At 41.0% G+C, this 12,713-nt stretch overlaps 1 protein-coding gene across 1 annotated transcript in view; it reads left to right on the forward strand.

Moving 5' to 3' along the window:
• The first annotated feature begins 6 nt into the window (after positions 1-6).
• The window catches only part of SPART (spartin), a 23,324-nt gene continuing 10,617 nt past the window's right edge, over positions 7-12,713 (forward strand). The window contains exons 1-4 of the mRNA XM_023725655.1: positions 7-1,262; positions 4,156-4,353; positions 7,841-8,008; positions 9,607-9,764. Of these exons, the coding sequence (XP_023581423.1) occupies positions 462-1,262; positions 4,156-4,353; positions 7,841-8,008; positions 9,607-9,764 (1,325 nt within the window). The 5' untranslated portion in view covers positions 7-461. The remainder of the gene's footprint in view (positions 1,263-4,155; positions 4,354-7,840; positions 8,009-9,606; positions 9,765-12,713) is intronic.

The following is a 12,713-nucleotide window of genomic DNA, read 5'->3' on the forward strand; positions in this document are numbered from 1 at the left end:
TGCAGATTTTTTTCTTATTTCTGTCTTCTTTGATGTGTGTTTCAACCTCACTTTTAATTAGCTGGATGTAATCGGTTTATATTATAATGAATTTTAGAGTGAGATTCTTTGGTTCCAGCTGTAACTATTGATAGGATTGCAAACTGCACGCTATTGTATTTCTTCTAAGAAACTGGAGCAAGAAAGCTCAGTAGATGTATTCTGACTTACTGTCTTCTGGGTTTTGTTTCTGTGTTTTAAGAAAAAGACGTTCAGGACAAGAGTTCTCGTTTGTTTATCCACTCGACAAATTATTGAGTGCTTCCTCCATGGCAGCCTCAATAGTAGGGCAGTGCAATAGTGAACAAGACAGATGAGCAAGTCCTCCCTGTCCTCCTGAAATGTATTCTGGTGGGAGATACTGATGAGTAAATAAATAGCCAAGCAAGACAATTAAAGATAATGTTTACTGTTTTACAGAAATGGAGCAAGAGCCACCAAATGGAGAAGCTGCTGAAATTAAGATCATCAGAGAAGCCTACCAAAAGGCCTTTCTGTTTGTTAATAAAGGGCTGAATACAGATGAATTAGGCCAAAAGGAAGAAGCAAAGACCTACTATAGGCAAGGGATAGGACATCTGCTCAGAGGAATCAGCCTCGCGTCGACGGAGCCTGAACACACAGGACCTGAGTGGGAATCAGCCAGGCAGATGCAACAGAAGATGAAAGAAACACTACAGAATGTCCGCACCAGGCTGGAAATCCTAGAGAAGGGTCTTGCCACTTCGCTACAGAATGACCTTCAGGAGGTGCCAAAGTTATACCCAGAATTCCCCCCTAAGGAAATGCCGGAAAAGCCACCGTCCTTTGGCTCACTTTCGTGGCATGCTCAAGTGAATGGAGACACTCCAGCCACAAGTGGAGCGTCGGCCTCCGCACCGGGTCCTCTGCCCTCCGCGCCGCAGGGTCGTCCAACAGAGGCACCTCCCGCTTACACCCCTCAGGCTGCCGAGGGCCACTACACGGTCTCCTACGGCACAGATTCTGGGGAGTATTCATCAGTTGGAGAAAACTTTTACAGGAATCATTCTCAGCCACCTCCTCTTGAAACCTTAGGGCTCGATGCAGATGAGTTGATCTTGATACCAAATGGAGTACAGATTTTTTTTGTAAACCCTGCAGGGGAGGTTAGCGCACCTTCATATCCTGGGTACCTTCGGATTGTGAGGTTCCTGGATAACTCTCTTGATACAGTTCTAAACCGCCCTCCTGGATTCCTTCAGGTAAGCCAAAGAGAAGCTAAAAAAATAATGTGAAATAAGTACAGAATATATCATTTTTGTTTTTCAGTATCTATAATGTGTCTAGGATGATAGTCCAGAAAGATGATTGTAAGTTCTAGTTCCTTTTTAAATACAATAAAACCTGCGAAAGCTGGTAACCTGTCAGAGGAGGAAAACCTGTCAGAGGAGGAAAACACAAATATTTTCCACTAAAACGAGGAATAGAAAAGTAGCAAGTTTGCACACTGTCAAAGGCGGAAAACTTGTGAGACCCAGAAAAATGAGGCAGTCCCATCAAGTTCCGGTTCTCACGGGTTTCACTGTATCATAATTCCTTCTTCAGACAAAGAACTAAAAATTTAAGGATGGATACTCCAAGCCCCCTCAAGACCCTGTCATCACATATTTAACACCAAGACAAGACTTTGTGTTTTAAAAAGCAAAAGACTATCCAGTGTAAATATAGGCATTCAGGGCTCCTGAATATCATGTAGTATTATTTTAATTTTTCTTCTCTGACAGGTTTTTGCCTTACACAGGTTTCAGCTTTCACAGGTTTTACTGTAACTTTAATTTCAGAAGAGGTTTGTGTAACTCATGTGGAGGTATAACTAAATACCTACAAGTGTCGTCAGGCAGCAGCTGAGGAGCTGGACTGGACTAGACCCAGCTCAGCATCTGAAACAGTCGTCTTCAACCCAGGGTAGTTTTGCCCCCCAGGGGACACCTGGCCATGTCTGGAGACGTTTTTGGTTGTCACAACTGGGGCAGTGCTACTGCCATCCAGAAGGTAGAGGCCAGGCATGCTGCTGACATCCTAGACAGGGACAGAACAGTCATCCAGCCCAAATGTCAGTCACACTTAGGCTGAGAAACCTTGGTCTGGAAGTAGAGACTGGGATGATAATTTAAGATGGAATTCCAGCAGGTAAACGTAGCAGGAGGCAGCTGGTCCAAGAGCAGAAGCTGGTACTAAAGAAAGCTTGGTGTGAGGGCGTTTCTTTGGAGTTAGTAAAGTATTCTGAAGGTGATGATGGGCCAGGATGCAGGGAGACAGGGTCTAGAAATGAAGACTCAGAATGCATTGGATATCCAAAGGGGTTTGCATCGAAAAGAGGTCACCATTTCAGCACTGCAGGTGCTTTTGTCCAGAGTCCGAATGATGTAGGATGTTTAGTGATGGCACTGTTTGTCTGTATGCATTCCCTTTGCCATGTATCCTACTCTCAATCCTTATTAACTTTTACGTGGCGTCACCTTGAAAGTTGTTTAAAGATAGTTGGAGACTTGCTATAGGTGTGTGCGGGAGATATTGTGGGACATTGTTGAAAGGAAGATGTCCTGACTGGATAGAAAGAATATTATAAATCCTGTAGGTTATTTTAGGAAAGACACCTTGAAATTAAAAAGGATGGGCTCACTGATGGGGAGGCAGTGAAAGCTCTGACACTTTATGCTGATGTGGTAATAGCGTTGCGTCGTGACAGTGGGTTTTAAATCCTTGGGGCCTCTGCACCTGAAATGAGGGAAGTGGGTGTCAGGAACACTGTACAGAATTGAATGAGCTCAGCTGTTAAAATGACCTCTAGGAAATCAGTCCTGGGTTTCAGTTGTTTGTAATCTTCCTCATTTCTCCTTTTTTGGATTAAATGAAAAGCGGAATTGTACCCAAAGTTTAATTTGATTCTTTTTGTTCATGGGGCTCTTACTGCATGTATTCAGATATTTGTAGCAGAGTGTTCTAGGAAGGTGTGTTACCATATGTGCTTACTGAATGTCTTTGTACTGAAAAACAAACAATAAACAAATAAGTATTAAAAGTTAGATATAATTTTCTATGCTGCAAAGATTACTAGTAGTCTGTTTTGAAAATTAGAGCAAGATAATTTGGTTTTAAGCTGGCAGGCTTGAAATTATAAGACTTCAAAAAACAAGTTTTCTTTTGGTTTTAGTTTTAATGTTGCTTTTTAACCTGTTCTATCTGTAGTCAGATTGCATTGGGAAAATCTGCTGCAAAAGATCTCTTTAAAGTGTTAAAAAGCAAAGATGTCACTTTGAGGACCAAGGTGCACATGACCCAAACCATGTTATTTTCAATCACTTCATATGCATGTGGAAGCTGGACGATGAATAAGGACCGAAGAGGAATTGATGGCTTTGAATTACAGTGTTGGTGAAGAATATTGAATATACTGTGGACTGCCAGAAGAAGGAACCAATCTGTCTTGGAAGAAGTACAGCCAGAATGCTCCTTAGAGCAAGGACTAATTGAGACTTTGTCTCACATACTTTGGACATGTTATCAGGAGGGACTGGTCCCTGGAGAAGGGCATCATGCTTGGTAAAGTAGAGGGTCGGCAAAAGAGAGGAAGACCCTCAACGAGATGGATTGACACAGTGGCTGCAACAGTGGGCTCAAACAGCAACGATTTTGAGGATGGCACAGGGCCACGCAGTGTTTCGTTCCTTTGTGCATAAGGTCGCTATGAGTTGGAGTCGACTCAACGGCGCCCAACAACACAACAGCCTGTAGTCAGTGCATACAGAACTTGGACATGAGATCACCCTCTGAAAGTGATACTTAGAGAAATCTGCCTGGGGTAGGTGAGATCACCTACCCTAAGAAAGGTCTGAAGTTTTGCTTGAGAAGATGAAGTAATAATCCGGTTTAGTTAAGGTGACCAGGATATGGTTAATGTTTTGGAAATCATGGAATAGTAAAAGAAGCCTTTCCCAAACTTTAGTCACTTAAGTTATAACTTTTATGATGTTTTTCTCAAATCCATAACCTCTGTTTCAAAATACTTACTTTGTGGTATTAACAAATTTAAAACCTGGATGAAAATCTAGTTCCATGAGTTGATTTTTTTTTTTTTTTTTTAAATACTTTCAGGTTTGTGACTGGTTGTACCCTCTAGTTCCTGATCGCTCGCCAGTTCTCAAATGTACCGTAGGAGCCTACATGTTTCCTGACACGATGTTGCAGGCATCAGGATGCTTTGTGGGCGTCGTCCTGTCCTCCGAATTACCTGAAGATGACAGAGAGCTCTTTGAGGATCTTTTAAGACAGATGTCTGACCTTCGGCTCCAGGTAGCTTGTATGATCATTTTAAGATGAGAGTCTACTTTAACGTAAGCGCTTCTTTTTGAAGAAATCCTAATAGACTCTTAATGTGATCAGAGTAGGAGACTCGAGTATATCATTTGCTTGTGTGGTCACAAGTACATGCTGGGAATTTGCTGCAAATAGTGGTTAAGATTATAGGCTCTGGAGTCAAATTGCCTGGGTTTGAATTCCAGCTCTTCCATTTACGAGCTGTTTTGCTTGGTCAAGTTACTGATACTCTGTGTACTTTAGTTTCCTCATTATAATTATGGGGGTAATAACATCTGTCTCACTGGGACATGTGGATTAAAAGAATTAATACCTGTAAAACTCTTATCAGAGCATGCAGTAAAGCTCTGTGAATGTTAGCTGCTGTTAGCACTACAATTACTACTCATTTAGAAAAGCGAGCTAGTGGGACTAAATGGTGAAAGTGAAGATAATTTTAGATTAGCACGTGAATTATGTTAGGCATTTTAGGAGTGTGACAGGTGTTTTGTTCTCATGGTCAAGGAAAGCCGAATAGAGAATAAAGTATGGTTTAAAATACTGTCAGCCTGTGAACTTTCTCTCATTAGTTAGCTAGTTTCCTCTGCCCACATGCTTATTCGTTACAAACAAACAAAAAAAAAGCCAAACCCACTGACGCTGAGTCACTTCCAACTCACAGCGGTACCATAGGGTTTCCAAGGCTGTGATCTTTACAGAAGCAGGCTGCCACATTTTTCTGCCGATGAGCCTCGGGTGGTTTCAAACTGCTGACCTTCGGGTAGCAGTCTATCGCTTTAACCACTGCGCCACCAGGACTCCCATTTGTTATAGAGAGTTGTAATAGGATATTATGGAGAGGCCTTTTTCTAGGTGTTCTTGCCCATCCTAATGTACGGCAAGAGGGAAAAATATATTTGAGTATGAGTATTGACAGTTGACTGGAGTTGAATGAATTTGACAGCATGTTAGTATAATTTTTCTTCCTTTCAGTCAGCAAATATTTAGAATCCATTATTAGCCAGGAACTGTGTTAAATGATGGGGTTGGAAGAGAGTGAGCACAGGGCACTGTGGATGGAGATATATATATAATATACTATAAACATTCACACACACACACACGTATATATGTGTGTTGTTGTTGGTTGCCATTGAGTCAGTTCTGACTCACAGCAACCCTGTGTGATAGAGTAGAATTGCTCCATAGGGTTTTCTTGGCTGTGATCTTAACATAAGCAGATTGTCAGGCCTTCCATGGTGTCCCTGGGTGGGTTTGAACTGCCAGCCTTTAGGTTAGCAGTTCAACGCAAACAGTTTGCGCCCCCTAGGGACCTTATATGTGTATACATAATATATAAAAAATACCCACAGGCATACATACAGCCCGTACTCTCAAGCACCTTACAGCCTGTTGAATAATCAGAGTATAATATGATAGGTGATGAAATAGAAGTATATACAGAATGCAAGGAGGAGGACAGGGAGGGTTTCACAAAACAGATTCTTGTGAGTTGCGCGTTGAACGATTTATTCCTGTTTCTTCGGGAAGGAGAATGCAGTTCGAATCTACCCGTGTATTTAGGTGCAGATGAGGGGAACAGATCACCAGCTAAGGTCCAAGAGTCATCTCAGCATTAGGTTGTAGGGTAATATATATGAGAACAACTTAGTGATCAAAAAGCCAATACTTTAATATAACCAACAATTATTTTTAAAAATATTAATGTTAAATATAATATGCTTAATAAATATAATTTATCTCTATAAAACGTATAATATATTGCATTATATATTGATAAAGTGTATCAATTATAACAACATGTTTATATGTAAAGTAAAATATAAGTGTTTACATAATTGTAATCATTTTAGCAGAACATATGACCCTGTGCCATAGTCTCATGGGACATTCCAGTTACTTGGCGTAATAGCACTTTTAGCACTTGTGTTCCACCTCGTAGTTCTTTGCATAGTGTCGTGGGTCTTAAAAGTTTGCAAGAGCCATCCAGGGTAGAATTGGTCTCTATTTGCCTGGAGCAGCAGAGGAAGAAGGAGAGGCAAGAAGCAGAGGAGGGTGTGGAATGTGTGACTAGTTGCCTCCATGAACATCTGCCTCCTTTGCCATGAGACCAGAACTGGATGATGCCTGGCTACCATTACTGAACTTTTTGATGAAAGATTCTGTAGAACAATCCTGATCAAAAGTGGGGGAAATGTGGAACAGAATTTCAATTCTCATGGAATCCAGATTTTCTGGAGCCATCGAGGCTGGATGAACCCTTGAAACTACTGCCTAAGATAATCTTTAAACCTTAAACTAAAAATATCTCCTGAAGTCTTCTTTAAACCAAACAATCTAGCTTAACTAGTAAACAATGTCTGCTGTGAGCATTGTGCTCTTTTAAAGAATTTACTGTATGGGATCAAATTGACAACTGCAGCTCGAAAGGTTAGAAAGGAAGCTGAGGGGGTAGTGAGTTTGTGTTAATGGGGGAGGAACAGTTTGATAAAGGAGGGAAAGAATGGTTGCACAACTTGAAGAATGTAACCAGTGTCACTGTAGTCTACATGTAGAAACTGTTGAATTGGTCTATGTTTTGCTGTGTATATTTTCAACAATAATTTTAAAAAAACAAAACCAAAAAAAACACATGATCCCCATACAGAAGTATGTAGCCCCAGTGTACTCATGGGGAGGAGCCTACAAAGGCAGAAATGTAGCCAAACAGATCTGGGTTCAAGTCCTAGCTTTGCTGTTTACCAGGTGAGTGAAGCGATACTCTTGGTACTCACAGACTAGATAGAGTTAACTGTCCCTTCACCTCTGCATTTGTTGGACCTATATTGCTGTGCTTTAGGAAAGAAAAAGACTTTTAGGTTAAGTGTTTTCGTCTGCTCAAGTTTATTTTTTGGTTGCATGTTACTGTTAGTGTGCTCTATGTTGTAAAACTCCAACTAGCCATGATTTTCACTTGTCCTCATGCTTAAGCATTCATCCCGCCAAATCTGTGCAACGTATCTTTGTATTCAGTGTAAAACACAAACAGAAAACCAGCCTTCCAGCAATGCAGAGTAGTTAAACTGGATATGAGTTTTAATTGCCTTTAAGCTCATTTTAGACTTGTATGTATTTCCTAAAACTTAGTATTCATTATTTAGTTAAATTCAAATGTAGCTTCATCTTCCTTAACAATAACTAATACTAGCAGCTCAACTATAAGTTAATCTTTTATACTTTGTCCTTTGAAATTTGCTTTAGGCCATACACTGTGAAGCAAAGAACTCAAAGGTTTGAGGTTTGGATATGAGGTAAACCAGAAGTATAGGGAAAAGGAAAGCAAAGCAGTTGTATTCATAGACTGCAGAACACTAGCATCTGAACAGCTGTATCATTAGAGCGTGATGTGTGGTGTACCATTGCTTAGAGGACAGTCATCTAAGACAGTGCTGATTGGAGCTAAGCTTAGTCCTTTACTTCCTAGGCCAACTGGAGCAGGGCAGAAGGAGAGACTGAGTTCCAAATCCCTGGAAGAATAAGACACTCTTCTGACCAGATGGGGAAAGCCTCTGGCCCTGATAAGAGATCGTTGGGTTCTCCATCAGACCCAGGCACTAAGGACGTGCGTTATAAAGGAAAGCGTGGGAAAAAGGCAAGTATCAGAGCAGGAAAGATGGAGTGTGTTCTAGTCTAATGGAACCTGTCACTAACATTTGTGACTAAAGCAACTTGCACAGAGTCACAGTGACCACTCGAAAAAATTATTACAATCTGTTATAATGTTTTAAGAGCTATTCTGTGTTTTGAGGGAAAGACTTTTTTTTCCAGCTGTTTGAGGGATCTTTATATTATCCTTAATGAGACGTGTACTTTTTTGTTCATTTGTTTTGCGTTGTTCTTCATCCTCTTATAACACAGCAAGACCTTGGAGCTAGGTATGCCCTGCCTCATATTTCTCTTATCTGCTGCCATTTTTGTTCAGTTTCTTGTTTTCTACATGGAGAGGCAACAGGACAGAGATGGGTATTTTTAAAATGTGTTCAGTGGTTTCTTTCTCGATTTCTTGGGTTCTGAATATCTATAGAACGTTTAAATCTCTCATCTCAAGAAATTGACGGTGTAGGGGGGAGGACAGATTAGCAAAGAGATGTTCTCTGTTGAATGTGATCATCAGATGGTACGGCCTAGGCTCACAGGTCAGCGTGGGGCGTGGGTGGTGTGGGAAGCAGTATGGAGACTCCTAGAGGTCATCATGGAAGAGGAAGAGTTGGCCCCATGAATAGGAGACTGAAGGAGATTCCACACAGAAGTAGTGATATAAGCAAATGTATGAAGGAAGAAAACAGTGTGGTGCGGGTGTCGAACTGCACGCAGTTTGCCGTTGTTCGCTCTTGCGTCCCTTGTGGTAAGTGATTATCTTTGGAGTTAATGAATACCATCTGAGTACTCTGTGTTTGCTTGCACAGTGTCACTTTGGTTTACGTTACACATCTTTATGAGGACCTTGCAGGTCCCAAGTGATTCCAAAAGTGTGTTTTATTTTTGAAGATTTTTTTAGAAAATTAATGCACAAGAAACCAAAATTCAAAGGCATAGAGGGATATATAATAGGTATAAAAGGATACACACACATGATTGCCTAATACAGAGGGTTAGGAGTTAGCCTGCTCCTCAGTTCTTTGGAATGAACTTGGCTTTGAGTTTTGCTTGTTGGCCCTGGCTCTGTTAACAGCTGTCAGGTTAGCAAAGTACAGGTATCTCTGCGTTCAAATGGGATGGCAGGTCGTTCTGTTTGTATGTTCTTACTTGCTTCAGATCAGGCTTTTACTTGATTTCCATAAAACCCAGTTCATTGGATATGTCTTCCTTTACGGACTGAGCTGTTTAACAGACATCTTTTCATCTTCCCAGTACAGTTGCACACTAGTATCTAGGGATGGTGTCTATATGAAGGAATTCATAGTCTAGTGAAAGGAAGAAGGTCCATTTGAATTTGGTAAATGATCTATTGGAGACGTGTCGATACCGAAGTCTTAGTTAACTGTAGGTGTTTAGATAAGACCCCATCAGAGCAGTTTTCAGCTCCATGGCGGCGCTGGTGTTGTGCTTTGTGTTAAAAGTGTGGTAGTAACTAGTTTACTAGGTCGGCTGGGGACATTTTCATTAATGGTATCTAGGATTTGTTTGGCTTAATGTTTTCTTCCCTCAGTACTTAACTGTTGCACATTTTGAAACATTTTTACTGTTTAGGTTAAAGATACTTCAAGCGAAGAAATGAATCTAAGTCACATTGTACCCTACGAGCCAGTCTCAGAAGAAAAAGCAAAGGAGTTACCTGAGTGGAGTGAGAAAGTGGCTCAAAACATTTTGTCAGGTATTGTAGTAATGTTAATTTTTTCCCCTATATTGTGAAACCTTTATCCAATAAAGGTGTCGTTCATAAAGGTATAACGTATTTTTTCACAAATAACACACCCGTGTAAATAACATGCCCACGCATATAGCGTGCCTAACGCACTTAGGAAAATAACGCATGAGAGGATTGCGCGGCTTGCACAGCTGGCAGGAAATGTATGACGCACGTGGATTTGCCCAGAAATACGGTACTTGTTGTTACTAGGTGCCATTGAGTCAGTGCCGACTCATAGTGACCCCATGTACAACAGAATGAAAACACTGCCCAGTCCTGCCCCATCCTCATAATTGCTATGCTTGAGCCCAGTGTTGCAGCCGCTGTATCAGTTCATCTCATTGAGGGTCTTCCTCTTTTTCACCAACCCTCTACTTTACCAAGCATGATGTCCTTCTCCAGGGACTGGTGTCTCCTGATAACATGTCCAAAGTATGGGAGACGAATTCTCGCCATACTCGCTTCTAAAGAGCATTCTGGTTGTACTTCTTCCAATGTGGATTTGTTCATTCTTTTGGCAGTCAGTGGTATATTCAGTATTCTTCACCAACACCGTAATTCAAAGGCTTCAGTTCTTCTTTGGTCTTCTTATCCATTGTCCTGCTTTCCTACGTGTATGAGGCAGTTAACAACACCATGGGTTGGGTCAGACGCACCTTAGTCCTTAAAGTGACATCTTTGTTTTTAACACTTTAGAAACTTAGAAAGATAATATTTTGTATTTTGGTTCTAAATAAGCAGTTTAGAAATACTTGAAAATAGAAGCAACTGGTCTGAGAATATCATATATTGTCATATAGGTATAGGCCTATTATTCTTTGTTTTACTCTTGGGAAGATTATAGTGAAAAGCTTCATGCATCCTCAAACTCTCAGAAGATAAAATTAGTTTACTTTCCTTTCTTCTTTGGTATTTCCCCTTAAACCTCTCACCACCCCAGCAGCACCACCACCACCATCACCCCAAAAAAGTGAAGCTAACCATTTGGCTTTAGAAGCAAAGAAGCTCTCTAACCACACACAGCAGTGTGATTATGAGTTCTGAAGATGATGTCTAAGCATTTTGAGAAGTAGACTCAGCTGTTTAATTGTGGTTAGAAAGGGCTTCAGATTAATTATTCTAAAACCAGAATGCTCATTACTGACACGTCTTTCTCTTTTTATTGGTTAACGTTTCGCTTTGCTTTTCAAGTGAGGGAGCTCTCAGATATATACCTCCTAATTTAAAAAGGAAATTACCAGTCACCACTCAATGGGTCAGATTCCTGACCCAGCCAATGGATCGTGACCTGTCATTTAAAAGACCGTCCATACAGATTGCCGTCTCCATGCTAGGAGCCCACTATAATAATGGGAATGTCTAAAGCAGAGGAACTCCTTTGAGCGAATACACCTAAGCCCATGACTGGTTCCTGTCCACTCTCAAAGGAGAAGGAAAGAGCAGTCAGAGCTGCAGTCTTAGGTTTTATTAATCTGTTCCACAGGTGAAAAAAGTGAAGTTACTCTGCTTAAAATGTACCTGTGTCCTTATCTTCTGGAATGGCTACGTTTTTAACATGTTACCTGTATTATGCTCTTCCGTGGTGATTACATCATGTTGATTGTTGACATTTAGTATTTCTCTCCATCAGTCCCATAGATTTTTCTCAGTGGTCGGTGAGCTCTGTCCCTGTTGTTTATAGCGTTTCTTTGTTGGGTTGTAATCTGTCTGATCTCATTTCATTGTCATTTACTTTATGATTTCTCAGTCTTCCTCCTTCAAGTTCAGCTAGTTTTTTACTAAAAACTTCTAAGCCTGTAAGTTAATAAACCTTGTTCTTGTTAGCTGCCATCAGGTTGGCCCCCAACTCATAGTGATCCCATACACAACAGGATCAGACCATTGTGCACCATCAGGTTTTCATTGGGTGATTTTTCGGGACGAGGTCACCAGGCCTTTCTTTGTAGTCCATCTTAGTCTGGAAGCCCCACTGAGATCTGTTCAGCATCGTAGCAACACTCAAGCCTCCCCTGACATGGGTGGTTACTACACATGAGGTGCATTGGCCAAGAATTGAACCCAGGTCTCCCTCATGGAAGGTGAGAATTTTACTGCTGAACCACCACCACTGCCCACTTAGAAACATAATTTTGTGGTTGTTATTGAAGTGAATATCCTCAAACTCTTTATTGTTGTGGAAGCTCCTGGCTGGAGCCCATTGGCCTGGGCTTGAGACCAGATGCTCCCCGGAGAAGGCTGGCCGTACAATAGTGGGTGAGCTGGAGCGGGAGGTGGAGGTGCTGGTTGCTGCAGGAAGAGACATACAAATCTTTCTAACCAGTTACTACTTGCCACTTTTTGTGGTTAACGTTTTAAAATAAATAGACATGATTTTCACGTGATCATTATGTGTTTGTTTGTTCGTTCATGGGCTAGAGTAATTGTGTAAAAAAGTTCATCGTTTCAGGGCATAGCCCAAAAGAAAATAGTTTGAATTGTCAGCTCTCTCCAGAGATGGATAACACATGCCTCCCTGGTGGCACAGTGTTTAAGAGCTTGGCTGCTCACCAAAAGGTTGGCAGTTCGAATCCACCAGCGGCTCCTTGGAAACTCTATGGGGCAGTTCTGCTCTGTCCTATTAGGGTAGCTATGAGTCGGAATTGATTCAACAGAGGTGGGTTTTTTTTTTTTTTTTTTTTTTTTTTGGTTTACACAGTATGGAGTAATGTTGAACTCTAACTGAGTGACGTACGTATGATCTAAGTACTGAAACGTGAATTTAGCTAGGCAAGGTGTATATTCCAGGCCCATAACAGTAGGTGCAAACTTACCTTGAAAATTTATGGCCTATTTGGGGTGTGAATATTGAACTCCTTGTTTGTTTGTCCTTTTGATGTTATTTATTAAAGAGTTTAAAGGTATAATCAGCCCTAATTTTGTACAATTTAACATTTTCCTTTTAAAAGGT

This window comes from Trichechus manatus, unplaced genomic scaffold, assembly GCF_000243295.1.
Source record: "Trichechus manatus latirostris isolate Lorelei unplaced genomic scaffold, TriManLat1.0 scaffold00344, whole genome shotgun sequence".
In the NCBI taxonomy this organism is placed as follows: domain Eukaryota; kingdom Metazoa; phylum Chordata; class Mammalia; order Sirenia; family Trichechidae; genus Trichechus; species Trichechus manatus.